The sequence below is a fragment of the Papio anubis genome, chromosome 11 (genome assembly GCF_008728515.1).
Source record: "Papio anubis isolate 15944 chromosome 11, Panubis1.0, whole genome shotgun sequence".
Taxonomy (NCBI): domain Eukaryota; kingdom Metazoa; phylum Chordata; class Mammalia; order Primates; family Cercopithecidae; genus Papio; species Papio anubis.
In genome coordinates, this window is record NC_044986.1 from 65631240 (window position 1) to 65658957 (window position 27718).

The 27718-nt window shown below is 41.2% G+C and overlaps 1 protein-coding gene across 2 annotated transcripts in view; it reads left to right on the plus strand.

Moving 5' to 3' along the window:
- Nucleotides 1-1714: 1714 nt before the first annotated feature.
- The window catches only part of SUPV3L1 (Suv3 like RNA helicase), a 29920-nt gene continuing 3916 nt past the window's right edge, over nucleotides 1715-27718 (plus strand). The window contains exons 1-14 of one of the 2 annotated variants that reach the window (XM_031652244.1): nucleotides 1745-2072; nucleotides 4670-4804; nucleotides 7832-7909; nucleotides 8310-8417; nucleotides 9515-9629; nucleotides 12267-12435; nucleotides 14631-14742; nucleotides 18196-18273; nucleotides 20014-20105; nucleotides 21680-21860; nucleotides 22415-22508; nucleotides 23546-23765; nucleotides 25740-25820; nucleotides 26165-26341. In XM_031652244.1, coding sequence (XP_031508104.1) covers nucleotides 8354-8417; nucleotides 9515-9629; nucleotides 12267-12435; nucleotides 14631-14742; nucleotides 18196-18273; nucleotides 20014-20105; nucleotides 21680-21860; nucleotides 22415-22508; nucleotides 23546-23765; nucleotides 25740-25820; nucleotides 26165-26341 — 1383 coding nt within the window. In that variant the 5' untranslated portion in view covers nucleotides 1745-2072; nucleotides 4670-4804; nucleotides 7832-7909; nucleotides 8310-8353. Of the gene's footprint in view, nucleotides 2073-4669; nucleotides 4805-7831; nucleotides 7910-8309; nucleotides 8418-9514; nucleotides 9630-12266; nucleotides 12436-14630; nucleotides 14743-18195; nucleotides 18274-20013; nucleotides 20106-21679; nucleotides 21861-22414; nucleotides 22509-23545; nucleotides 23766-25739; nucleotides 25821-26164; nucleotides 26342-27718 lie in introns of both variants that reach the window. The other variant, XM_031652243.1, reaches the window with a different exon arrangement.

The window sequence follows — 27718 nt, forward strand, 5'->3', positions numbered from 1 at the left end:
TTATCCTTCATTCTCCTAGTTTCCAAATCTGACGACACATCATTGTTTATTGACATTTTCTAGCATATTTAGTCACTCACTACATTATCTAAGGAGTCTTGTAAAATCTCTCCATTCCATATACATGGTCTCCATCATACTTCAGATACAGGAATCTACCACCTTCAGCTACAACTGTTGCTAAAGTTGTAATCTTCCTCCCTGCACATTTGTGTTTATCCTAGTCTATCCTAGGTACTTCCTAATGAATGATTTCTCTTCTCAAAAATATAATCACTATTTGTAAGCCATAGAATTAGGCCTGCCTTAACTCTGGTATTTACATTTTTTCAGTATGTCTTTTCCTTAGTTAAGCCTCTGCTTACATCGTTTCCTCTGACTAGAATTTACTTACCACTTCTCTATATGTTTTACTTTTAAGTCTGGCAGAAATCTCTTTACCACTCTAAAATTGCTCCTTTCTTTGAACTGCCATTAGCCTATTAGAGTAATAAGTGCATTATTTAACATGTACTGTTCCTATCACCAAAACCAGGTCAGAAACTTTGAAAGCAAAGGACTGTCTCCTTGTATCCCTGATGTTTAAAAATTATTTTGTGAATCAAAGGCAGGTGGCAAATTGTTACTGGAATCCTATTAGACATACAGTATTGTATATTATATAACACGTTCCTTCAAGTTGTAAGATCTTAATGATTTAAGTAGAAAGAGATGTGAAGATGCCAAACTTGGGAAATTTTTTTTTTTTTTTTAAACGGAGTCTCACTTTGTTGCCCAGGCTGGAGAGCAGTGGTCCAATCTCGGCTCACTGCAACCTCCAGCACCCAGGTTCAGACGATTCTCCTGCCTCGGCCTCCCTAGTAGCTGGGATTACAGGCGTGCACCACCACGCCCGGCTACTTTTTGTATTTTTAGTAGAGACGGGATTTCATCACATTTGCCAGGCTGGTCTCGAACTCCTGACCTCAGATGATCCACCGGCCTCGCCCTCCCTAAGTGCTGGGATTACAGGCGTGAGCCACCACGCCCAACTTAATTTAAACTTGTTGAATCTAACATGTTGCAGCCTCACATGAGGACACGGTATTCAACAAATGCAATGGAACTAAACTATGGCTGGGGTACAGAGCACGTATTTTTGCCATGTGGTTGTGACATAGTTGCTAGGATGATGTACACAAACTGCTCACATTAAAGCAAAAGTACTTACGTAATACAAGGGGTTTAATAGTGCAACACTATTTCTTAGCAACGTTTCCGAGGGGCATATCAAGTTATTATCGCTAACGTCAACATATCAGGAAAGGCCGGTTAACAATGCAAGAAACTTTTGGGAAATGCTATTTAGTGTTTGAGTCCGCAAGACACACTCGAACCCTGAGCATTCGCAGTTGCTGTTCCACCATCCATTCTCTCACTGCTCACCCACGTGCTTCTAGACACCGGCTTACCAAAGGACTAGTTTGCATCACGCGACACGACTAGCAGGCCCCCTCCGCTCATCTATGACATCCCAAGATGCCTGATTATTTTCCCTTCTTTAGGGAAAGCTGGTCCCAATCACCAACAAAACAGAGAAACAGAACGAGAATTATGTCTAGCGGTTTTCTCTGCTAAGCTTCTTCTTCCCTGAAAGAACACCGTTACCGCACGGCTTTTTCCTTAACGGTCAGGCATTTTCCCGGGCAGCTTACCTGCTCGGTCCGGGTCTTTCTGGGCAGCAGGCGCTGGAGGTGCGCGTCACTCTCTGCCGCCGTATCCGCGGCTGCTGCCGGCGCCTGTAGAACTTGCAGCCTCGATGTCCTTCTCCCGGTGTGCCCTATTGTGGGCTCGGCTCCCAGCAGGGCGCCAGGCTGGCCACCGGGCAGCCATCTGCTCTGCCCTTCGCCCCCACTTTGGGCCCTTTCCCAGCCTTCTGGGGCAAGTTTCTGTCCTTGCTACCGCGTCCTCCTCTGCCTCAGGTGGCTCCAAAATCCCGAACACGTCTTTATTCGTGCCCCTGACTGTGAAACCTCAGGGCCCCAGCGCCGATGGCGACGTCGGGGCCGAGCTAACCCGGCCTCTGGACAAGAGTGAGTGCGGGAACTACTGAGGGCGGCAGGGAGTGGTGTCTGCCGGGCCGAGACTGGTTGGGAGGAAGCTGCACCCCCTTCCCCTGGGGATCCGAGGTCCCATCGAGTGTTGTCATCGTGCTTCTCAATGTCTGCCTCCTTCGCTGGTGTGTGAGCCCCTTAAACAGCTTGGGACTGTGTCTGATTCTTAACGCCTTGTCCCAGAAGCGGCCTTTTCCCTTTTACTGACTTGCTCTCTGAATGGTTTAAACACTCATGTGTTGGGAGGATTTGACTTTTTTTGAGTTGTTAGGTAGACGCCCGCTCTTTCTTGCATTCTTCTTTGTTTCTCTCCCGCCCCCAGAAGGGGAATGGGATGTGGCAATGAAAAGCCAGCGGAGCCTTCTTTTAGGATTCTTTGACATTGAGGAGGCGCCGACTTATACCGCGCTGTTAGGCTGTGTGGTGGTTGCCAAGAGGAACCAGACTCAGGTCCCGATCCCCTCTTAAGAAACGTAACGGTTTCGTGGAGAATGACACGTGTATGGAAAGCGAACTGTAATACAAGGTAGAACATGGCAAGGTAGAACAAGGTAGGGTATCCCCGGCTCCAGAGAGAAAAGAAGAGGGTAGCATCAGTGAGTGGCAGCGGGCTTTGCTCAGCAAAACTTAAGTTTGGATGGATTCTTTGACAGAGAGGCATGTGAATGTTTTCAAGGTGAGTTTCGGGATGATTAGGGAGGTAAGGGAGTTTCCTCTGACCAAATGAAACTGGGAGGTTGAGGAAATGCTATCCAGTAATTGCCTCCAGGAATAGGAGGAGAAATGTCTCACTTCAACAAGCGACGTTGGTGCCTCCTATTGTAAATCTAAAATATAGACTACAATATGTTTTTCAGAGCAGAAGTACAGTACTTTCACTAAACATGTGATGGAACTCACAGTATATGTTATTCTTTGACCTGTTCTTCCAAGTCAGTGTTAAGCAAGGCCTTTCACTTTTACTTGGAGTTGGGAGACTGTCTTTGTTTCCTGCTATTAAAACAGAATACCTGAGACTGAGTAACTTATAAGCAATAGAGGTGTATTTAACTCATGGTTCTGGAGGCCAGGATCTGATGAGGGCCTTTGGCTGCATCATTGCATGGCGGAAGGTGGAAGGGCAAGTGAGCCTGTGAGACAGAGAAAGCGAGCTGAACTTACCCTTTTTTTCCAGGAGCCCACTCCTGCAATAACTGACTGACTCCTGTGATAATGGCATTAATCCACTCAAAAGGGCAGACTCCTCTTGTCTTAATCACGTCTTAAAGGTTCCACCTCTCAACTGTTAAAATAGCAATTAAATTTCTTTTTTTTTTTTTTTTTTTTTTGAGATGGAGTCTCGCTCTGTCACCCAGGCTGGAGTGCAGTGGCCGGATCTCAGCTCACTGCAAGCTCCGCCTCCCAGGTTTACGCCATTCTCCTGCCTCAGCCTCCCGAGTAGCTGGGACTACAGGCGCCCGCCACCTCACCCGGCTAGTTTTTTGTATTTTTTAGTAGAGACAGGGTTTCACCATGTTCGCCAGGATGGTCTCGATCTCCTGACCTCGTGATCCGCCCGTCTCGGCCTCCCAAAGTGCTGGGATTACAGGCTTGAGCCACCGCGCCCGGCCTAAATTTCAATATGAGTCTTGGAGAAGACATTCAAACCATAGCAGAGAGTGTATTATTTTGATAATGTAATTATACTATTATTTATTTTTAAATTGTAAAAATGCATACAATTTACTCTTTTAAACTTTTTTTAGTTTTTTTTTCTTTACTTTGTTTTTTTATTTTATTTTACTTTTTTTTTTTTTTTTGAGACGGAGTCTCACTCTGTCGCCCAGGCTGGAGTGCAGTGGCTGGATCTCGGCTCACTGCAAGCTCCGCTTCCCGGATTTACGCCATTCTACAGGCGCCCACCACCACGCCCGGCTAGTTTTTTGTATTTTTTGGTAGAGACGGGGTTTCACCGTGTTAGCCAGGATGGTGTCCATCTCCTGACCTCGTGGTCCGCCCGTCTCGGCCTCCCAAAGTGCTGGGATTGCAGGCTTGAGCCACCGCACCCGGCCATACTTTGTTTTTTTAGAGACAGGGTCTTGCTCTGTACCCAAGCTGGAGTGTAGTGGTATGATCATAGCTCACTGTAACCTCCAACTCCCAGGCTCAAGCAATCCTTCTGGCTCAGCCTTCTAAGTAGCTAGGATTACAGGCATGCACCATCATGCGTGGATAATTTTTAAATTTTTTGTAGAGATGGGGTCTTGCTATATTGCCCAGGCTGGTCTCAAACTCCTGGGCTCCAGGGATCCTCCTGCCATGGCCTCCCAAAGCACTGAGATTACAGACCTAAGCTACTGCACCCAGCCAGTCTTAAATATTTTTAAGCACACAGTTCACTAGTGTGTTAAGTATATTGACATTGTTGCGAAATAGATGAGAACTTTTTCATCTTGCAGAGTTGAAACTCAAACAATAGTTTACCCATTAAAGAACAATTTTCCATTTGTTTTATATTATTTGAAGGCATAAGGTAATTTGGATGAGATAATTTGCCTTATTGTATTCAAATATTGATAAATTCTTATTTTCTGCAGCTATTCCAATTTACCTGACAGTGTAAATGTCTTTGCTGCTTCCTGTAAGAAGATGGAATAAAGACATAAGTTTGTCAGCACTAGATTTTCTTCTGGTGGAGAATCCTTAGCTGCTTCATTGGGTCTGTGTGCCAGGTGATTTTTCATCTCCTTTGACTGGGATTGGTCCAGATGTTGAATTTACTAGAATGATTTTTCAGCATGGCAGGAGGGGCTACAGAAGATGCTAAATTACTACACTCTGATATAGCCATGTGGTTAAGGTGTCAGATTTCCACTTAGCTTAGCAATCGGGACAAGAAGCTGTCACTTCTCAATCTCTTTTGCCTACTCATAGCCCAAAAAGTTGAAGTACTTAAAGGCTTTGTCCTGCGTCACGTCGCTGCTTTATTCTGTGTTCTCTATGGGGTGTCTCATTCTCGCTCTCTCCCTCACTAATTCAGTATTCCTCTCAGATCTTTGTCTCTACCCTGGACCCCTCTCCTTCGCCCTGGACGTATATATCTCGCTGCCTACCAGGTGTCTCTACTTGTCTTTCTTACACACACCTCACCTTAGCATGTCAAGACAACTTACCTTCCTCCTGGTAGACCTGCTCCTCCTTCCAGCCTGCTTCTCTGGGTGCTCAGGTCAAACCTGGTCGTCGTCCATCCATCACCCCTACATCTAACAATCAGAGAAAGCCCAGTTGATGAATCTTGTTGATTCTACCTCATAAATATTGAATTCATTCATTTCCCTCATTCTCCACTGCAACCAGCTTAGTCTAAATTGCCAGCTTCCATCTTTTGACTGGACTGCACATATAGCCCCTTATGTGTCTCCTCATATGCCTTTGATCCCTCCATTCAATTCTCTACCTGCAATCAGAATGTTCTTTTAAAAAGACTAGGCTGGGCGCAGCGTCTCATGCCTGCAATCCCAGCACTTTGGGAGGCCCAGGAGGGTGGATCGCTTGAGCCCAGGAGTTAGACGAGCTTGGGCAACATGGCGAAACTCCATCTCTACAAAAAATACAGAAGTTAGCCAGGCATGATGGTGTGCGCCTGTAGTTTCAGCTACTTGGGAGGCTGAGGTGGGAGGGTGGCTTGAGCCTGGGTAGTAGTAGAGGTTGCAGTGAGCCGAGATTGCACCACCACACTCCAGCCTGGGTGACAAGAGTGAGACCCTGTCTCAAATAAAAAAAGAAAGATACAATTTTAATTTACATACCAGAAATTCACCCTTTAAAAGTGTATAATTCATTGGTAGTATATTTGCAGGATTGTATAATCATCACCATAATTTTATTTTAGAACATTTTTATCACCATGAAAAGAAGCCTGATATCTATTAGCAAGTCACTCTAGTCCCCCAGTCCCCAGTATCTTTTTTTTTTTTTAGCCCCAGATAACCACTAATCCACATTCTGTCTGTTGATTTGCCTGTTGTGTATATTTCGTATTAATAGCGTCATATAGTATGTGGTCTTTTGTAACTGGTTTCTTTTACTTTACATAATGGGAAATTTCATATTTTGGAAGCATTTTAATTTGAGTAAAGCAGCATGAATCTTATATAACATGGTAGTATTAGTCACAGAAAATAGATTAATTCTAAATAAATGTGATCTGTCTTTCGTTTGTATCGAGTTTATAGGTCAGCAGAATTTTCCCAAGCAATTGCACTTGCTTTTTTCCAATCTTTTATTTGTCATTGATTTTTCTACCCTTGATACCAAGAAACTGTTGGCCAGGCGCAGTAACTCATGCCTGTAATCCCAGCACTTTGGGAGACTGAGGCTGGTAGATCACCTGAGCTCAGGAGTTTGAGACCAGCCTGACCAACATGGAGAAACCCTGTCCCTACTAAAAGTACAAAATTATTCGGGCATGGTGCATGGTGATGCATGCCTGTAATCCCCGCTACTTGGGAGGCTGAGGCAGGAGAATCTCTTGAGCCCAGGGGGTGGAGGTAGCAGTGAGCCGAGATCGCGCCATTGCACTCCAGCCTGGGCAACAAGAGTGAAACTCCATCTCCAAAAAAAAAAAAAAAAAAGAAACTGTTGTTCTACTCAGCACAAAGTAACAGAGACCCAGAAATCTGCCTGTGGTCTGAAATATAAATACACACACACACACACACACACACACATGCTCTGTGTGTGTATGTGTATCTCATAGTTAATTGTGGGCAGATCTAGTGGCTAAACCAGTGATTCTGAAATTTCCTCATTCTGTCAAAGTTTTGTTAGTGGGATGCTCTGTTCAGGCTTGATTTCTTCAATGAGTGTTGTGTGTATTGGACTGTGTGAAAATGTGGTTGGCACATTTGTGGAAGGTAAAAATGCAGGCCACTTGGCCTTTCTGAATTTCGTGGGTAAAGGCTGTGTGCTCATTGTGGCTTCTCCTCCTAGAAATACATAGTGGGTGGCTGAGTCAGTAAAATGTTTATTGAATAATGCTGTAGTATTTTAACATATACTACAGCATTTTAACATATACAGCCATAATACAGTCTCAGCTTGATTAGTTTAAAATATTTTTACCTGTAAGATTATTGATTCATAGTGGCATGTTATCTCCCATGACAGTCATCTAACCCTTGCTTGAGTAATTCAATTGTCAAGAAGCTCTCACTTTTCACTGTTCTAATTGTTAGGAAGTTCTTGTATAAATTCCACTGAAATCTGCCCCCACTGACTTTAGTTTTGCCATGTAGCACAGAACAAGTGTAATCTTTTGTCCCTGAAATCATCATCCTCAAACTTAAGATCAGCCTGGCTTCCTTAAGCATGAGGAGCTGGTCCTTGCTATATTGGTTGTCTTTCTGGATGTGTTTTAGCTGCTCACTGTTTGGATGTGCAGAATGGTTATAAGTGAATAACACTGTGGCTCTCTACGTATAAATGGCCTGGTGAAGGCTTGAGGCTGCCTCTGATCCCAGAGTGCATTGCTCATTCCTCTGAGGTATAACAGGGTGTTGCGTTGTTTGACTTGATCATTTTTCTTAACACTCCCATCGCATATCAATTCATAAAGAAGGATCAACTGAAACCTTCTAGTTCTTGCAACACTCATTAAATTGCTGCCTTTAGTGTTACTGCTTCAAGCTTCTTTTGCCTTTTTTTCAGCATTTATCTAAGATAAGGAAACATGTTAAATTTTGACATCTCTCTTCTAGATGAAGTAAAGAAGGTCTTAGACAAGTTTTACAAGAGGAAAGAAGTTCAGAAACTGGGTGCTGATTATGGACTTGATGGTAAGGCCCAAAACATCTTCATAGAGATATTTTATTACCTCTTACAGTACAGCTTGGTCAGGATTGTGCGACCCCTTGTGTGACCTGGAAATAAGTACATAGTTGTCGTCTGGAGACACGTCCCTGCCCTTTGCTTCTGGCTGGGTGGGAGACTGGCAAGGCTCACCTGGTGAGCCATACTGCACAGCAGAAGAGCTGCAGGTGCGGCCTTCCTTCATGCTGTGCTAGGACTTCAGTTTTAGCTCAGTTTTAGCCCAGATCGTAATAAACCAGCTGTACTACCAAAAAAAAAAAAAAAAAAAGGAAAAAAAAGACTCTCTGGTGAGTTTGGTGTGGTGTTTCTGTGTGCTTTTTAAAATGAGAACTAAGCCTTAGATCTTTTCATTTTGTGTTTCTACAGCTCGTCTCTTCCACCAAGCTTTCATAAGCTTTAGAAATTATATTATGCAGTCTCATTCCCTAGATGTGGACATTCACATTGTTTTGAATGATATTTGCTTCGGTGCAGGCAAGTGTTTAGAGACTTTTTAAAATCCTATTGAACATACCTTCTATTTCTTCTCATACTTCATGTTCATTTCTCTAGAAGGGCTTATTTGGTTTAGAATGGGTCTGGTAACATCCTCTGTAAATAACTCAGTGCTTTGACAGGATGACTTCTAGGTTGTTTGCTTTTATGTTGGGTCCCTGAGCTAGTTATTACATCACCCATATGTCTTAGACTGGAGGAAGACTGGGGCCCAGTGAAATAAAGCTCTTATATAAGTTAGAATTTAATACATAGCAGATTCTATCTGTTTCTGCCGCTGGCTTCCTTCTTCCTCATATCAGGACAAAGTTCTTGCTATAAAAGAAAAAAAAAATCAGAATATCATCATTTTATTCCCACAGGCAGTTTGGTTTTGGTTATGTATTTGACTCTTAGACCTGTATCTTGTGCCCAGCACTGAGGATACAACGCAGAATGGGACATACCCCAGCCTCCTCTCAGAGCCACTAAGATGTGGAGAATTCTTGCTGAGGAACAAACACATGTTTTGCCTGTCTGTGGTTTTCGAAGTTTAAAAAATGTTTGTACCTTCATCTCTGTAATGTACATGTCTAGGTTCTTTATTTTTAATTTAACTTTCGCCAATGCTAATCTTTGCCTGTTTGTACTAAAAGAGTAGAACATGGTGGTTGCTAGCCAATTTCCTGTTTTCCTGAAAATATAAATAAAATTAAAAGGAAAAATTAAGACAAAACAGGATCCCAGAAAAGGATAAAGCCTGTAACTTCAGGACTTTTCTATTTTTGTTTTCTTTTTTTCCTTTTTTTTTTTTTTTTTTTTTTGAGACAGGGTCTCGCTCTGTCACCCAGGCTGGAGTGCAGTGGCTCAGTCTCAGCTCAGTGTGTAGCCTCAACCTCCTGGGCTCAAGCCATCCTTCCAGGTCGGCTTTCCAAAGTGCTGGGATTGTTGACGTGAGCTACTGCGCCTGGAGAGGACTTTTCTTTTTATCCTGGCAATGCCCCTGCACCTTAGCTTACTAAGAAAAAAGATTTCACTAAATTTAGTTATGAATTTTATGTAGATTGCACATGTTAATACAGTATTTTATTTTCCAGCTCATGTGGATGATTTATTTCCATTTTTCTTGAGACATGCCAAACAAATATTTCCTGTGTTGGACTGTAAGGATGATCTACGTAAAATCAGTGACTTAAGAATACCACCTAACTGGTTAGTTTCTCCATTTGTGGATTTGAAATTTTCAGTTTCTAATCTTGGATGATTCATGGTCATTATTATTTTTTTATTGTATTCTAGATAATAAATTATAAGGAGTCTGGATTAGGTTGTTTTCCTAAAATAAAAAGAGGCAATTAACTCTGTTAGGCAATTAACTGGTATCTCACCTTGATGCCCATTGAGTGTGGTTTTAGGTTTTATTAGGGCAGATCTAGAATAGCCGTGACTTAACGATGTTGTCCTTAAGTCTAAGCTATGGCCTTCCTGGTGTTTTAGCTGAGTGCCTGGGTGTTAATGAGTTCTTTCCACCATGGCTGGAACTGCAACATGCCCTAGCACTTGAGACATCTTTGAGACTTTCCACTCAAACCCTTGGTAGGCTGCTCATTCCTAGACCCTGCCGATTCTTACCTTGTACATGGTTAGCCCAGCCCTTGGCCAGTAACTCACAGGGAACCCACACACAGACTTCTGGGCTCTCCTTCTATGTACCCTTCTCTTCCACACTCTGGTCTTCACATTTTAGCTGCTCCGAACTTGATCTCTGCTGCTCGCTTCAGTGAGACTGTCATATTCTGCTTGGGTTCTACCTCCTTATGCCTTACTGGGGTGCAGTATGGCTCATCCCAAGTGTTCTATTCTTTCAAGAATTGCAGTCCTGCACTGCCTATGGCCCGTGTCCCCACACATTTACTGCATGTATTTTGCCCTGCTTTGTACTTTTTTTTTTTTGAGACCATTGATTTTTAATATTTTCTTTGAAAAAGTACAAAAGAAATTAACTCTATAGGTCAATACAATTCAAGGAAAGAGGGAAAAATGGAATTTCAGAGCAAAGGTTGTTTAGGTTATCACATTCCCACACTCCCAATACCCATAAAACAAGAATTTCACTCCATGACGCAGAGGAACATTGAATGATACCTCAGAAATGTTGATAGCTGAGGTACTGAAATTAACAAAAGGATTTTGGTTGTCCTTGATTATTCTGTCCTGTGATGAATAAAATCTCCACTAAAGGACAGGTAAGGGAAACTTGTAGCAGAAAAAAGACTAAATGTACCAAATACAGCAGTACAAACCACTCCTTGGCAGAAGTGTGCTTCTAAAAGAATGGGGCTGTAATCAGGTAGCTGAACTACTAGGCTACTGTCACTCCCAGCCCATCCCCAAATAAATGTGGAAGTGTAATAGTGTAGTAGTATTTGATTCAACAAAGAAAGGCTTTTACTGCCATTCAAGGCAAACATTGCCATGGCTAGATGAGCCCTGGCAGGTAATAAGACGAGTATAAAATCACAAGTACTTCTAGTTTATCCCCAGTTATACTGAACTCACACATTGATGTCATCTTCTCTCATCCCAACACTTGTTCACTCTTTTATGCTGTCTCCAGTGCAAAAGACTTTGGGGAAATAAAAAGATCCTTCAGATTATATATCCTTCTCAGTCTTCAGGTTGTGTAATGCTTCAGTGCTTCAATGCTGTTCTAGGTTTACTCACATTCCATCAAATTCAGTTTAATTCACTTATTCTAACTTGAATTATGATATACAAACCCTGACCTCTAAAAGAAGTGTCAGATGAGTCTCTCCCTTGCCCCCAAAGTTTTGTGGGGCTCTCCCTTTTGTTTCCCTCTAGAATGGAACTGTGTTGCCCCTAGCTACCTATAGATGAGAAAATGTAGTTGTTTCTGGAAAAAAAAAAAAGACTTGGATTTTACCAAGTTTACCTAAATTGGTATCTTTCCAATCATCTAGGCTGGATATTGCCCACATCTAGTAGGCTATACTCACCTTAGTTCTTTGCAACATATGAGGCACAACATACATACATGTACTTTTTTTTTTTGGGTTTTTTTGTTTTTTGTTTTTTGTTTTTGAGACAGAGTCTCACTCTGTCACCCAGGCTGGAGTGCAGTGGTGTGTTCTCGGCTCACTGCAACGTCCACCTTCTGGGTTCAAGTAATTCTCCTGCCTCAGCCTCCTGAGTAGCTGGGATTACAGACGTGTGCTACCACACCTGGCTAATTTTTTTATTTTTAGCAGATACGGGGTCTCACCACGTTGGCCATGCTTGTCTTGAACTCCTGACCTCAGGTGATCCTCCCACCTTGGCCTCCCAAAGTGCTGGGATTACAGGCATGAGCCACCATGCTCCACCTGTACTTGTTTTTAGTGGGAGGGCAAGTCTAGTGCCAGTTATTCCACTATGGCCAGAGGTAGAAGACTCCATTATTATATTTGTGTATGTTGGAATTCAGGGGCCTAGGAATGTTTGCTTTTAGAGTCATGTGTTTAGAGCTGTGGGAATGATGTGAACATAGTATGGAACTGATAGCAGTTTAAATTTATTTTTAGTAACCGCCGAGAAAAAGAGACTTGTACAATGGGAAAAATATTGACATTAATTTGCATTTGGGTTTTTCTGTCCTCTAGTTAGTAAATACCGTTCTTGGAAACCAGTCATTATTTTAATGTGGATATTAAACCCATTGTTTAGTTTTTCAAAGACTTGATCTTGTGAATATTAAGAGGATATTTCATTTGGTATTTGTTTCATTTGATACCTTTGCCAGGATGGATTTTGAGGTTAATCGATTAAGCTGTTTACCTACTCATGTTTTAGGTACCCAGATGCTAGAGCCGTGCAGCGGAAGATAATATTTCATTCAGGCCCCACAAACAGTGGAAAGACTTATCACGCAATCCAGAAATACTTCTCAGCAAAGTCTGGAGTGTATTGTGGCCCTCTAAAATTACTGGCACATGAGATCTTCGAAAAGAGTAATGCTGCTGTCAGTATATTACCAAATATTTGCTCATTTTTTTCTTAATTTTCTTTTGTGGTGGGAGTGAGAAAAGATGTTTGTAGTAATTTACTGTTAACAAGAAATTACCATATTTCATTGTATCTAAGAGGCTGTCAATTGTAAGATGTGCCATTATTTTATATACAGTTAAGAAAGAAAAAGATGCTACCAACTGACTCTGACATGCTATCAATTCTAAAGATGCACCTTGATTTCAGAGATACAAAAATGTGAAAACATGTGCCCAGTACAATGAATGAAATACAATATTAAAGAACATTTTACGTATGTAGAGAAATGCAGAAAGTAACGTACAAATAAGCTTGAACCTATTACACCACCTCATCATATCTTAACATTTTGTCATACTTGCTTCACTTACTTTTCTAAGGAATAAAATATTGTTGCTATAGTCAAAACTCTGTAGTCCTTTGTCCCCTCAGAGTTAAGCACTACTCTGTGATATTTAATTTACCTTTTATAGATTAGCCCTCTGGTGCTATCAGCTAAAACTAATGATAAAGACTGAAGCCACCTTTTCAAAACTGAAAGGACTGAAGCCCTGTGGTCTGAGGCATCATTTTCACTAAATGGGCTACATTTTGGTTCATTGTTTTATTATGACTTTATAATGTGAGTTTAACCAGTTTTGGTAGGTAATTTGCATTCTCTCTTTTTTTTTTTTCCTGAACAGTTTGGTAATTTACATACGTAATGTCTCTTTATCTGTAAATACTTGAGTATGTGTTTCCTCAGAACAGACTTTTACACAGGATATTTGTCTGAGGCAGGACATTTAATATTGATAGATTACTCTTACTTAGTACACAGTCCATATTCAGATTTTATCAGTTGACCATTATACCCCATCCTCCACCCTTCCAGGGTTCTTTTCAGGGTCTCACACTGTATTTAGTTGTCACATCTCTAGTTTCCATTAATCTTGGACAGTTCCTCAGTCTTCCTTTGTCTTTCATAACTTGTACATTTTGGAAGACTACAGGTCAGTTGTGTTGTGAACTGTCCCTCAGTTTGGATGTGTCTGATGTTTCCCCATGATTAGATTCAGGCCATTATGATGACCAGCCATCCCAGTTTGCCTAGACTTCTCCAGATTTAGCACCAAGAGTCCTCCATTCTGGGGGACCCAATAGTCCTAGACAAAGCAGAATGATTGATCACCCTGATATAGCATTAATATTGCTCCCTCTCAGGGAATTATAATAGGAGGTCTTTACATTCTTTTTTTTTTTTTAAGACGGAGCCTGGAGTGCAGTGGTGCAATCTCGGCTCGCTGCAAACTCCACCTCCACGGTTTACGCCATTCTCCTGCCTCAGCCCCCTGAGTAGCTGGGACTACAGGTGCCTGCCACCATGCCCAGCTAATTTTTTGTATTTTTAGTGGAGATGAGGTTTCACCTGTTAGCCAGGATGGTCTGATCTCCCAACCTCGTGATCCGCCTGCCTCGGCCTCCCAAAGTGCTGGGATTACAGGTGTGAGCCACTGCTCCCAGCCTGTCTTTACATTCTTAAATTGTATTTATAATGTTCTTCTCGAATATAGAAACAATTCATTTTAATGAAGTCAGATAGTTCAGAGATGTACAAAGTTAAAATGTGAAACTGCTGCAGTGTCTCATGCTTTTGTTACCTGGCTGATTTGAGATGTTTCCAAGTTTCCCCAGGTTGTGTAAGAGAGTGGCTCTTATTTTACTTTGTTTTTTATAAAAGGGAAAAAAGCATTGGGATTTTTTTTTTTTTTTTTTTTTTTTTTGAGACAGAGTCTTGCTCTGTCTCCAGGCTGGAGTGCAGTGGCACGATCTCAGCTCACTGCAACCTCCATCTCCCGGTTCAAGTGATTCTCCTGCCTCAGCCTTCTGAGTAGCTGGGACTACAGACGCACACCACCACTCCCAGCTAATTTTTGTATTTTTAGTAGAGACGGGGTTTCATCATGTTGGCCAGGATGGTCTCGATCTCTTGACCTTGTGATCCGCCCACCTCAGCCTCCCAAAGTGCTGGGATTACAGTCATGAGCCACCGTGTCCGGCCATGGGAACATTTTGTTTTAACTGTGAAACAAATTAATTTGGTGGTAGTAGAGAGAACACACTGTTAAATATCCAAAACGTATTTTTGCCATTATTTTCAATAATTCTAGTTTTTTTCTGTCTTTCTAGGGTGTGCCATGTGACTTGGTGACAGGTGAAGAGCGTGTGACAGTTCAACCAGATGGGAAACAGGCTTCACATGTTTCTTGTACAGTTGAGATGTGCAGTGTTACAACTCCTTGTATGTATATGCCATTTAAGAAACTGGTTTGGTATTTTTAATTTTTTTTTTTCCCCCCGAGACAGAGTCTTGCTCTGTCACCTGGGCTGGAGTGCAATGGTACTATCTCGGCTCACTGCAACCTCTGCCTCCCCAGTTCAAACAATTCTCCTGCCTCAGCCTCCCAAGTAGCTGGGATTATAGGCGCCTACCACCATGCCTGGCTAATTTTTGTATTTTTGCTAGAGACGGGGTTTCTGCATGTTGGTCAGGCTGGTCTCGAACTCCTGACCTCAGGGATCTGCCCACCTCAGCCTCCCAAAGTACTGGGATTACAGGCGTGAGCTACTGCGCCTGGCTGTGGTATTTTTAATTTTAAAATACACTTGAACATGTGGAATATGATTTTTTTTGTGTGAAGAAAAAATTTTAAAATCTAGAAAAAGAAGAGAATAAGTATGACAAACGTGCGATCCTGCCACCACTGACAAATGCTTGCACCTGAAGTTCTTGCCCTTTTTCTTTGAAAAGAGCTAAAATGTTAATATGTGTAACTGAAATTTCCTTTATACCACTCTCCAGTTTAATTCCTCTCTCCTCTTTTGTTCTAACTGTTAACAGATATTTGGTGTGTATAGTTTTCCTGTCTCTTTTCAGGATATATATTATATCACTGATATGTATTATTTGTCAATATTCTAGATTGTTGTGTTTTAAAACATTTATGTGATTATTATGTTGTTATTGTTATCCCACTTGCTTGTTTACTCCACAAATGTGTTTAGATCTATCTAGTCTTGTTGAAGTATCTATAGCTACATATTTGTAGTTACTTCATTTAAACTGTCTTATAGTATTGCATCTTAGGACTGAAATTATTTGTTACCCATTTGCTAAAGGATATTTAGGTTGTTTAAAATTTTTTCCTGTTATGTGCACTGCCACAATGAGCTTCTATTTAAAGTTGTTTTGTTTTGTTTTTGAGTCAGGGTCTCACTGTGTCACCCAGGCTGAAGTGCAATGGCGCAGTCATGGCTTACTGCAGCCTCGACCTCCTGGGCTCAAGCAATCCTTTTGCCTTAGCCTCCCGAGTAGCTACAACTACAGGTGTGAGCCACCACACCCAGCTAATTTTTTATTAATAAATTTTTTGTGGAGATGGGTTCTTAATGTGTTGCCCAGACAGGTCTGTAACTCCTGGCTGTGTGTTCCTCCCACCTAGGCCTCCCAAAGCAGTGGGATTACAGGTATAACCCATCGTGCCTGGCCTTAACATTTAAGTGAAAATTAACTTTTTCCTTATTATGTAAGCAATCATGTCTTTGTTATTGAAAATATAAAAATGTAAGCAAGCAAAGAGAAGAAAACAAACATACATAATTTCCCAATCCCATCTATCTGGAATCAACAAGTGTTAAATAACCCTCTGGTATATATTTTCCAGACTTTGTCAATATCTGTGTTCATGTTGTGTATGCATATAGTTATGTGTGCATGGTGGGTGTATATATTAAACAAATAGGAAGGTGCTTTACTATTTGGTTGCTTGCTTTTTTTCATTTTAATAATCAACTTCATGAGATGAATAGTTTTTAAAAAATCAATAGATTATAAAGTAATATATTGTACAATAGCACAGAAGTTTATAAATCAGAATTTCTTCTCTGTGTCCTCTCTTCTAGTCTTGTTTGTACATATCCAGATCACTAAGTACTTTTTTTATTTTTTTGAGACAGGGTCTCACTCCTGTCGTCCAGGTGTGAGTGCAGTGGCACGATCACAGCTCATTGCAGTCGCGACCTCCTGGGCTCAAACAATTCTCCCGCCTCATTAAAAAAATTTTTTTTTTGTAGAGAAGAGGTCTTACTTCGTTGCCCAGGTTGGCCTCGAACTCCCGGGCTCAAGCAATCCACCTCGCCTCAGCCTCCCAAAGTGCTGGGATTACAGGCATGAGCCATCATGTCCAGCCTCAATAAGTAATTTTTAATCTGATGATTTTTCAATATAGAATTAGCTTTCTTTACGTTTCTAAGTATCATTGTAAGTATATTAATTGTATTTTTAAATGTTCTCTTTTCAATTCTGTGGTATTTGGAGAAGAAAGTAAAAATATAATATATGAATTACAGGAATTGGAATAATATATTTGGAAGCATTTTAGCTTTAGAAAATAAAATGAGACACTACTCTTTGCCATAGTGATAGATTTAAAACCCCTAAGAATAAGCATGGCTGAGGCCCAAGGAATTATTCCTTCTACTTTACTTTCTACTCCTGAGAGCTGCCTGGTTTCCTGTTGTAGAGATGCTTCATTAGTAAATGAAGGGCTGTCACCTCCTTGTTCTGCAGCTTGCCTTCTTCTTTTACTTCTGTCTAGATGTGATAGCTCTCATCAGGCAAATTCCTCAGGCTGTCTCTTAGATTGCAAAAAATAGGACAAGTGGAACTGCTCAGTTTGGGAGGCAGTGTGGTAGAGTATGTAAGAGTATAGACTTGGAGCTGGGTGTGGTGACTTGTGCCTGTTAATTCTGGCTACTTAAGAGATTGAGATGGGAGGATCACTTAAGTTCGAGGCCAGCCTGAAACATAGCAAGACCCCCATCTCTAAAGAAAAAAAAATTTTTTTTTTTGAGCCAGAGTCTTGCTCTGTTGCCCAGGCTGGAATGCAGTAGTGCAATCGTGGCTCACTGCAGCCTCTGCCTCCCAGGTTCAAGTGATTCTCCTGCCTCAGCCACCAGAGTAGCTGGGACTACAGGCGCACACTACCACGCCCGGCTAATTTTTGTATCTTTAGTAGAGACAGGGTTTCACCATGTTGGCCAGGATGGTCTCAATCTCCTGACCTTGTGATCCGCCTGCCTCGGCCTCCCAAGAAAATGTTTTTAAAATTAGCTGGTCATGGTGCTGCGTGCCTGTAGTCCCAGCTACTTGGAAGCTGAGGCAGGAGGATTGCTTGAGCTTAGGAGTTCGAAGTTACAGTGAGCTATGATTGTGTCACTGGACTCAGCCTGTGTGACAGAGTGAGGCACTGTTAGGAAGATCACTTTCAACCCAGGAGTTCAAGGCCATCCTGAGCAACAGTGAGACCCTGTATCTAAATTAAAAAGAAAAAAAAAAGAGTATAGACTTTGGAGCTAGATGGCCTGGGTTTGAATTTCATCTCTACACTTACTTACTGTATAACTTAAGGCAAGTAACTTAATTTCTCTGGGCTTCTGACTTTTCTGTCAAATGGAGATAGTGATAATACTTAACCTCATAGATTTGTTGTGAGGATTAAGGAGGAGGTACTTAAGAGGAGGTAAAACACTAAAACACTTAGAGCAAACCTGCCAAAACACTTAGAACAAAGAACCCAGTAAGTGGTGGTGATGGTGGTGGTGGCGATGGTGATGCTTGAATTTTGGTATTGGAATTTGTTTATAATACTATTTAAGTAGATGTTATTGCTCACATTAACTTTTTAATTTTCAGATGAAGTGGCTGTAATTGATGAAATTCAAATGATTAGAGATCCAGCCAGAGGATGGGCCTGGACCAGAGCACTTCTAGGTTGGTGGTGGTAATGCTATAAAACCTGAACTTCATGACATCTGCACTGAGATGCATTTTTATCTGCTTGCCATTGCCAAATAGAGTCACCTAGAACCTTTCATTTGACACAAAAAAGTCAACTAAGTATTAGCTTTTATTTTCTAAATGTTATTTTAATAATGGGAAATCCATTTTTTCCTGTGCTAAAACTAGCATAACCATGTAATTAAAGTTAAAATGTTAAAATCTCATATTTACACAACTACAATTTATGTTTTGGTGTGTTTCATGCTAGTCTTTTTTTTTTTTTTTTGTATGTGCATATGGTGTTTTGAGAACATCTAATTTTGTATCTTGCTTTTGTTCAGTTCTGTTTTTCATGTGATATTTTTCATATTACATATTAATATGATCACATATCTCCGTTGAAGGGCAATACCGTAATTTGCTCCATAGAGTTGGACCTTTTTTTCCCTATTACTAATAAGGCTGCAGTAAAAATCTTTGTGGCCAAAGCTTTTTATTTTTTGAGACAGGGTCTTGCTCTGATGCCCAGGTTGGAGTGTGGTGGCACAGTTGTGGCTTACTGCAACCTTGACCTCCTGGGCTCAAGCAGTCCTCCCATCTCAGTCTCCCGAGTAGCTGGAATGACAGCTGTTTGCCAACGTGCCCCTGGTTAATTTTTAAATTTTTTGTAAAGACAGAGTCTCCGTATGTTTCCCAGGCTGGTCTTGAACTCCTGGGCTCAAACACTCTTCCCACAGCCTCCCCAGATGCTGGGATTATAGGCATGAGCCACTTCACCCAGATTATTTTCTTTTTTTAAAATTATTTCTTTAGAATAGCCTCCTGTAAGTGGAGTTCTTGAGGTCCATAGACATAAATGAAAATTTCTGCTACTCGATGTTGGAGTGAATTTTTGATCATGTTTTAGGGCAGGTGTTTTCAAATTTAAAAACAAATAGCTGAACGTGGCTGGGTGCGGTGGCTCAGGTCTGTAATCCCAGCACTTTGGGAGGCTGAGGTGGGCAGATTGCTTGAGGCAAGGAATTCAAGACCAGCTTGGCCAACATGGCGAAACCCCATCTCTACTAAAAATATAAAAATTAACCAGGCATGGTGGCGCATGCCTGTAATCCCAGCTGCTTCAGAGGCTGAGGCACAAGAATCACTTGAGCCTGGAAAGGAGATGTTGCAGTGAACCACGGTGAACCGAGATCATACCACTGCACTCCAGCCTAGGCGACAAAGCAAGACTCTGTCTCATGAAAGAAAAAAAAAAAAAGCTGAACTCTTTTTTTAAACAAAGAATATACATTGAAACCTGTTATGTAAAGTAGATGGAAGTGTATCTGCTCAGGGATAAGGAGCTTGGAGTTTCTTCTGCCCTCCAACCCCCAACCTCTGAGGTACCTCAGCGATTCCATGGATCCTAATTTGAAAAACACAAGTATAGGACCTATGTTCAGTACTAAACATCCAAATGCCAGCTTGTAATCTTGGCTGGTGTCACTCTGCTAGAGTTGAAACCTTGGCCAAAGCAATTTAAAAGGCCTGAGATTAATAAAAATTGGATAATCTTGGCCCACTAGAAGTGGGTGGTTATTTCGAGGTTTGCATCAGAGATAATATTTTTGAAAATACTTGGTAAGGTTGTAAAGCAATATGTCAGCCAACGTAAAGTACTTTAGCTATGTAAAATGTTGCATATTTAATTATAAATCTTTAAAATTAAGAAACCCAGTTTTGCATTGACAGGACTCTGTGCTGAAGAAGTTCATTTGTGTGGAGAACCTGCTGCTATTGACCTGGTGACGGAGCTTATGTACACAACGGGGGAGGAAGTGGAGGTATTCGATTAGATGCTTTGGTCTCCAGGTGGCATATCAAATAGTCCAGAGTACCTAGGTAGTGGCTTCAGAGGCCCTAGATAATGCCAATGTCAGAACTTAACTAAAAAGAAAGCTTCATTTTCTTGTGATCAACTAGATCATATATATTTGATTGAACCTCATGATCTGAAGTTCTGACAGAGTGGTCATCATACCCTAAGTCTTCCAAGAGTACAGGAAATTCTTCACTTCTTGACAAAACCTTCTGGGGCTTGAGTAGATCACTTCAAATTAAATAAATCAGTATTATTAGAAGTTTGAGACCCACCAAGTTCATCATTTTCAAAGTCTTGTATGTCAGATATTGGGGCCTTTGATACACATCTAATTGCCAGACACAGTTTATATTCCTTTTTCAGATTCTTAGAGTTGGAAGTAACTGGTTTCCTTTTAATCCTTCTTCTCTTTTTCTTTACCAGAGTTCTATGATAAAATGAAGTATTATTATTATTATTATTATTATTAGAAACAAGGTCTCACTCTGTTACCCAGGCTGGAGTGCTGTGGTGCAGTCACAACTCACTGCGGCCTCAGCCTTCTGGACTCAAGTGATCCTCCCACTTCAGCCTCCCAAATAGCTGGGACTACAGGTGTTTGTTTGCCACCACGCCCGTCTAATTTTTTATTTTTTTGTGCAGAGGGCATCTCACTATGTTACCAAGGCTGGTCTCGAACTCCAGTGCTCAAGCAGTTCTCCTACCTTGGCCTCCCAAAGTGCTGGGATTATAAGCATAAACCAAGGAAATAGTTTTGAATTCGCCTGTTATTTTAGTTTTTTGCTCAGTTTTCAAGGAGAGATAGTGGAATATAGTAGAAGAAATTTTGGAGTCCATTCTGTGTTTTGCCATTCTTAGCTTTGCATTCTTTCTCTCTTTTTCTTTTTTTTTTTTTTCTGAGACGGAGTTTCAGTTTCCCAGGCTGGTGTGCAGTGGCGCGATCTCGGCTCACTGTAAGCTCCGCCTCCCGGGTTCACGCCATCCTCCTCCCTCAGCCTCCTGAGTAGCTGGCACTACAGGCACCTGCCACTGTGCCTGGCTAATTTTTCTGTATTTTTAATGGAGACGGGGTTTCACTGTGTTAGCCGGGATGATCTTGATCTCCTGACCTTATGATCTGCCTGTCTCGGCCTCCCAAAGTGAGCTTTGCATTCTTTAGACAAGTCACAGGTGAGACTTGCAAAATGTGCCTCAGATGTTAATTTTTTATTGGGCTCAGTTTTACTGTTTTATAAAATGGAAATAGCAGTTAATAACCTTTCTGAACTTAACACATTGCCATGAAAATGAAATATATGAGAAAAAGCTTTGAAAATGTATGAAACACTGTGTTTCATCTTATTACTTTAGAGATGCCAATGAGAAGTGATGGTAACACTTAAAATAACAAAATAAATGTTTTTCTGTGTTTTCTTTTGAAAAAAATTGGTACTTATCAGTTTTTAGCTTAACTGCATTGCAAGCTTTTCACTTAATTACTAGTCACAAGAAGTTGAGTTGGGTGTGTCACTTTGCCATTTCATGTCTTTATTGTAGGTTCGAGACTATAAGAGGCTTACCCCCATTTCCGTGCTGGACCATGCACTAGAATCTTTAGATAACCTTCGGCCTGGGGACTGCATTGTCTGTTTTAGCAAGAATGATATTTATTCTGTGAGTCGGCAGATTGAAATTCGAGGATTAGAATCAGCTGTTATATATGGCAGTCTCCCACCTGGTAATTATTGACTTTCATCATGACAAGATATGAAATCTCCTATCTTTGCAATTTATGTTGAGATATGTATAAAAAACATAGTAAACAATATTGAATTAAGCTGCTTGATTGTATTGGTAATTTGTTAAACATCATATAAAATAAATAATTTTCTGTTTCATTTAGTGGAAATAGAAGTATTTTCATTATAGTTCTTGTTAGTTGCTGCTATTATTAGACCGTATCTTAAATGTTGAGTTTACTAATATTTTCTTACAGAAATGTCATTGAAATCTGGACTTGACCATGTCCTTTTAAGTTGTAGTCCTGAAATCTGTGTCCTCAGGAATAAGTCTAGTGTGGTGGGGGATTGTGTTGCTATATGACGGAGTATTTGAAGGAATGGATGTAAAGGATAAGTAGCTCCTTGAGGATATAAAGAAATAAAGTTTGAAACAGTAAAGGTTTTATCATTAAAAATGGGAAGAACATGAGTGAGGGTTTCCAAGATGTACTTAGCTCGATGTAATAAAACACTGAGAACACTGATTTAACATAAATTGTTCTTGTTTTAGGGACCAAACTTGCTCAAGCAAAAAAGTTTAATGATCCCAGTGACCCATGCAAAATCTTGGTTGCTACAGATGCAATTGGCATGGGACTTAATTTGTAAGTAATTTGTTTTTAATAAACATGAATATTCAGTGAGTTGAATGGTGGTTTTTTGTTTTTCAATTTTCTAATTGGCATTAATGACCAAACACTTTGATTTGGGAGAATAAATATTATAGGCTAGATTTGAGATTTATCCATAAAAAGAAAATATTAAATAGTGCCAGGACTTTTTTTAGGGACAGGGTCTTGTTCTGTTACCCACGCTGGAGTGCAGTGATCCAATTGTAGCTCAGTGCAGTTTTGAACTCCTGGGCCCTAGCGATCCTCCTGCCTCAACCTCCAGAGTAGCTGGGACCACAGGTACACACCACAAAGCCTGGTTAATTTTTTATTTTTTTGTTGCCCAAGCTAGTCTCTAACTCCTGGCCTCCAGTGATCTTCTCACCTCAGCCTCCCAAAGTGCTAGGATTGCAGGCATGAGCCGCTACACTCGGCCCACACTAGGACGTTTGAGTGCTGCCCTCCACTACTGCTAACCTATCATACTATGTCACTTTATTTTCAGTTTTTCAGTCAGGTGTCCAAGTGCCTAGTATGCATGTGGGGCTAGTTATTATCTCTAAATGAAAACAATGTTAAGCCTAAATATTATTTATTTATGTATTTATTTATTTTTGAGACAGTCTCACTCTGTGCCCCATGCTGGAGTACAGTGGTATGATCATGGCTCACTGCAGCTTCAAACTCCTGGGCTCAAGCAGTCCTCCTGCCTCAGCCACCCAAGTACTAGAGCTACAGGCACACACCAACGTACCCAGCTGATGTTTTTAATTTTTTGTAGAGACCTGGGTCTTGCTATGTTGCCCAGGCTGGTTTTGAACTCCTCGCCTCAAAACAATCCTCCTGCCCCAGCCTCCCAGAGTGCTGGGATTATGGATGCGAGCCACTGTGCCAGACGTTCCTTAATTTTTTAAGTGGCAGTCAAGGTTGCAAGAGGACCTAAGCTAGTATTGGAGTGAGCATTATGCAGTGACCCAAGTATTGGAGAGTTTTTCATACAGTCTGCAGGATCACTTTTATTTCTGTTTCAGGAGCATAAGGAGAATTATTTTTTACTCCCTTATAAAGCCCAGTGTCAATGAAAAGGGAGAGAAAGAACTGGAACCAATCACCACCTCTCAAGCCCTGCAGATTGCTGGCAGAGCTGGCAGATTCAGCTCGCAATTTAAAGAAGGAGAGGTTACAACAATGAAGCACGAAGATCTCAGTTTATTAAAGGAAATTTTGAAGAGGCCTGTGGATCCTATAACTGTAAGGTGTAACATGTTAATTACTACTTCTCTGTGGAGGACAGTCATTCTTTCCCTCACCCACCATCCAGACTCTCGTCTCAGACACATTTCTGGATACAGACATAAGTGAAAGAAAGTTTTGTGCCATGAAAACTGCATTTAAAAAAGCCCTACTTTATTGCTTTGGAGAGCCATGGAGATCCTTTGATCAGAGAATGGTATGCAAGTGAAGGTCCAGATTGACAAAGTTTAGTGAGCCTGATTTGCCTTTAGTTCCTTCTGGAATCTAGCAGCGGGAAGGAACAGGGAGGAAAGCAGTTGCTTCAGCTGAGCACACAGAGCTACATTAGTGGGCTGAAAAATGACCAGAAGCCTGAATACAGACGAAACCCTTGAGTATGGGGCAAAAACAGCCCTAAACAATACAACTTCATCCAGTGAGGAGGTGGTTAAATTTTGGTTAATATTAGTTAATGAGTTACAATTGTACATATTTGAAACAAACTTTCTATTAATAGTTAAAATTTAAAGTTGCCTGGAAAATTCACTTACATGGCTTATCTCATTTGTCCGTGACATTAGATGAAGGGGAATATAGACATGAGATCATGCAGGGAGAAGCTTCCAGGGGAAGGCTGTGCTAGAATCATTTCTGTAACTTCTTAGCAGTACAGTTAGGTTCGTGGGTGGCTCCCGTGACCTCCCTGCCTCCCTCCTGGGCACCTCATGTCTTGAACTCTTCTTCCCTCATGACTAATCTCTCTTGCCTCTTTTCCTCTTTGTCTTTTTCATTCACTTTCTCTCTCTCTGTTTCATGCTCCATTCCTTATACTTGCCTGTGGCCGTGTCTAAGCACTGTAATGTGCAGTGAAGAGAACTCACTTCCAGTTCAAAAATGCTCTCATGTCTTTCTAGATGTGTGTATGTATGTTAGTTTTATGGCCTTAGTTAAAGTGACTGGGTTTTTCTTATTCATTTTAATTCAGTGAGGAGAATTGAGACATGGAAAATAGTTTTACCCTGGAAAACAGATTTTTCTTTCCTTTTTTTTTTTGAGATAGTGTTTCACTCTGTTACTCAGGCTTCAGTGCCGTGGCATGATCATAGCCCACTGTAACCTCAAATCTCCTGAGCTCAGGAGATCCTCACACCTCAGCCTCTTGAGCAGCTGGGACTTTAGGTGCTCACCACCATGCTTGGCTAATTTTTAAAATAAATTTTGTAGAGATGGGATCTCCTTATGTTGCCCAGGCTGATCTTGAACTATTGTCCTCAAGTGATCCTCCCACCTTGGCCTCCCAAAGTGTTGGGATTAGAGGCATGAGCCACACCACCTGGCCATAAAATCTTTTTTTTTTTTTTTTTTTTTTTTGCTTTTTGAGACGGAGTCTTGCTCTGTTGCCAGGCTGGAGTGCAGTGGCGCGATCTCGGCTCACTGCAAGCGCCACCTGCTGGGTTCAAGCAATTCTCGTGCCTCAGCCTCCAGAGTAGCTGGGATTACAGGCGCCCGCCACCACGCCCAGCTAATTTTTGCATTTTTAATAGAGACGGGATTTCACTATGTTGGGTAGGATGGTCTCGATCTCCTGACCTCGTGATCTGCCCACCTCGGCCTCCCAAAGTGCTGGGATTACAGGCGTGAGCCACCGCGCCCGGCCCATAAAATCGTTTTTTATACGCTGTCAGATCATCATAGGTTTTAGAAATATGACTAAAATGTAAGCAAAAGATAATTTCTCAGTAGCCATAATCTTTCATTTTTACTAAATCATCTCATCAGCTTTTCTAATTGGTAATAAATGGTAAAATGATATATTTTCTTTTACTCAAACTCTTGGCATTTACTTCATTTGGTGAGAGTTTAGCTTGAATGTATTTATTTGGTGAGAGCTTAGCCTGAATAGGACTTTATCATGCAATAACTTAAGAAAATTTGTCGTTTTTTTTTTTTTTTTTTAAATCAGCTTATGATTGTTTTTTCTTTTACTAAAAGGCAGCTGGTCTTCATCCAACTGCTGAGCAGATTGAAATGTTTGCCTACCATCTCCCTGATACAACACTTTCCAATCTCATTGTAAGTGGAAACTCCCTTTCGAATCTCTTCTAAAAATGTTGATATGTCAAGTGATTACTGCTTAACCTCATGAGCATGAATGGATAGTCTGCCTTTGAGAAGTTGCTATTTATAAAATTTATTTTACAAGCAAAAACTTTTTCTCAAAATCTTTTGGGACTTTAGTCTTGAGGAATTTCCTCTCAGTATTTCAGGTGGGGAAGGATACGAGGGAGTGATTAAAGCAAGCCTTTATGGAAGTTTGTTCTGGATTAAAGAGATTGCCTTTTATAGGCTTGAGTGTTATTCATTGTTCATTTTAATTGACTTAGGCAGTCCAGTAATTTCATGTCTTTTTTCCCCAGGATATTTTTGTAGACTTTTCACAAGTTGATGGGCAGTATTTTGTCTGCAATATGGATGATTTTAAATTTTCTGCAGAGTTGATCCAGCATATTCCATTAAGTCTGCGAGTGAGGTATATTTTCTGCACGGCCCCTATCAACAAGAAGCAGCCTTTTGTGTGCTCTTCACTGTTACAGGTAAGCCTTTATCTTTAAGATATTTTGAGTTCCTTCAGGTTCATACAGTTTCCCCAAACAGTACTTTGTTATTCAACATAAAACAATTAGAAGAGTACTCTGTAATATGAGAGACTTTGTAAAAACTTAAATAGGGATTAATAGTAGCAATAGTGTTCAGTTTTCTTTTTTTTTTTTTGAGACGGAGTCTTGCTCTGTCGCCCAGGCTGGAGTGCAGTGGCCGGCTCTCAGCTCACTGCAAGCTCCGCCTCCTGGTTTCACGCCATTCTCCTGCCTCAGCCTCCCGAGTAGCTGGGACTACAGGCGTCCACCACCTCGCCTGGCTAGTTTTTTGTATTTTTTTTAGTAGAGACGGGGTTTCACCGTGTTAGCCAAGATGGTCTTGATCTCCTGACCTCGTGATCCGCCCGTCTCGGCCTCCCAAAGTGCTGGGATTACAGGCTTGAGCCACCGTGCCCAGCCGTGTTCAGTTTTCTTAAGTGTAAAGCACTGAGCCAGGAGTTACTGTCTTGTATGAGCACCATGCCAGGGATCTAGCCCCTTTTTACTCATTTGAGCAGGGATGCAAATCTCTGACTTCTGAGAAGCACAGGATTCCTGGGGGCCAGGAAGAACAGTGGACACTGAACTTCCTGCCCCGACTTGCTGTTCTCTCACCTCTCTGGGACCTTGCCCGCCCTATTTCCTCTGCTTTGCATGCTCTCCTCACCCCACTAAACCCAAAGGCCTCCCCTTCTCTGAATCTTGTCCTGACTCACTGAGGTTCATTGCCATTTCCTCTGTAGGCCTGAGCATTCTGCATACGAGCTATATTCTAATCAAATCTATCTCTAAACTTATTTTTTAAATAACGTAAATAGTCCAGTGCTGTGGCTTATGCCTGTAATCCCAGCACTTTGGGAGGCCAAGGCAGGAAGGCCAACTCTGCTTAAGCCTAAGAGTTCGAGAACATCTCCAGCAACATAGCAAGACTCTGTCCTTTAAAAAAAAAAAATTACATAAATAATACATACATTCTCTTTATACAAAATGAAAACATTACAGATAGCTTAAATGTGGCTCCCTCCCAATCTTAGTCCTCTGAAATAACTACTTGTGTAAGTTTGTGTGTATCTTTGCAGACTGTTTTTCACTACGTTTGCCTACGTGCATGCTCATATGGAAACACTAGATTTGTAAGGGTGCGTTTCCCTGTAAAAAATTATCTTTTGTGTTTTGAGACAGAGTCTTACTCTGTCGCTCAGGCTGGAGTGCAGTGGTGCCATCTCAGCTCACTGCAACCTCTGCCTCCTGGATTCAAGCGATTCTTGTGCCTCAGCCTCCTGAGTATCTGGGCTTACAGGCACGTGCCATGCCTGGCTAATTTTTTTATATTTT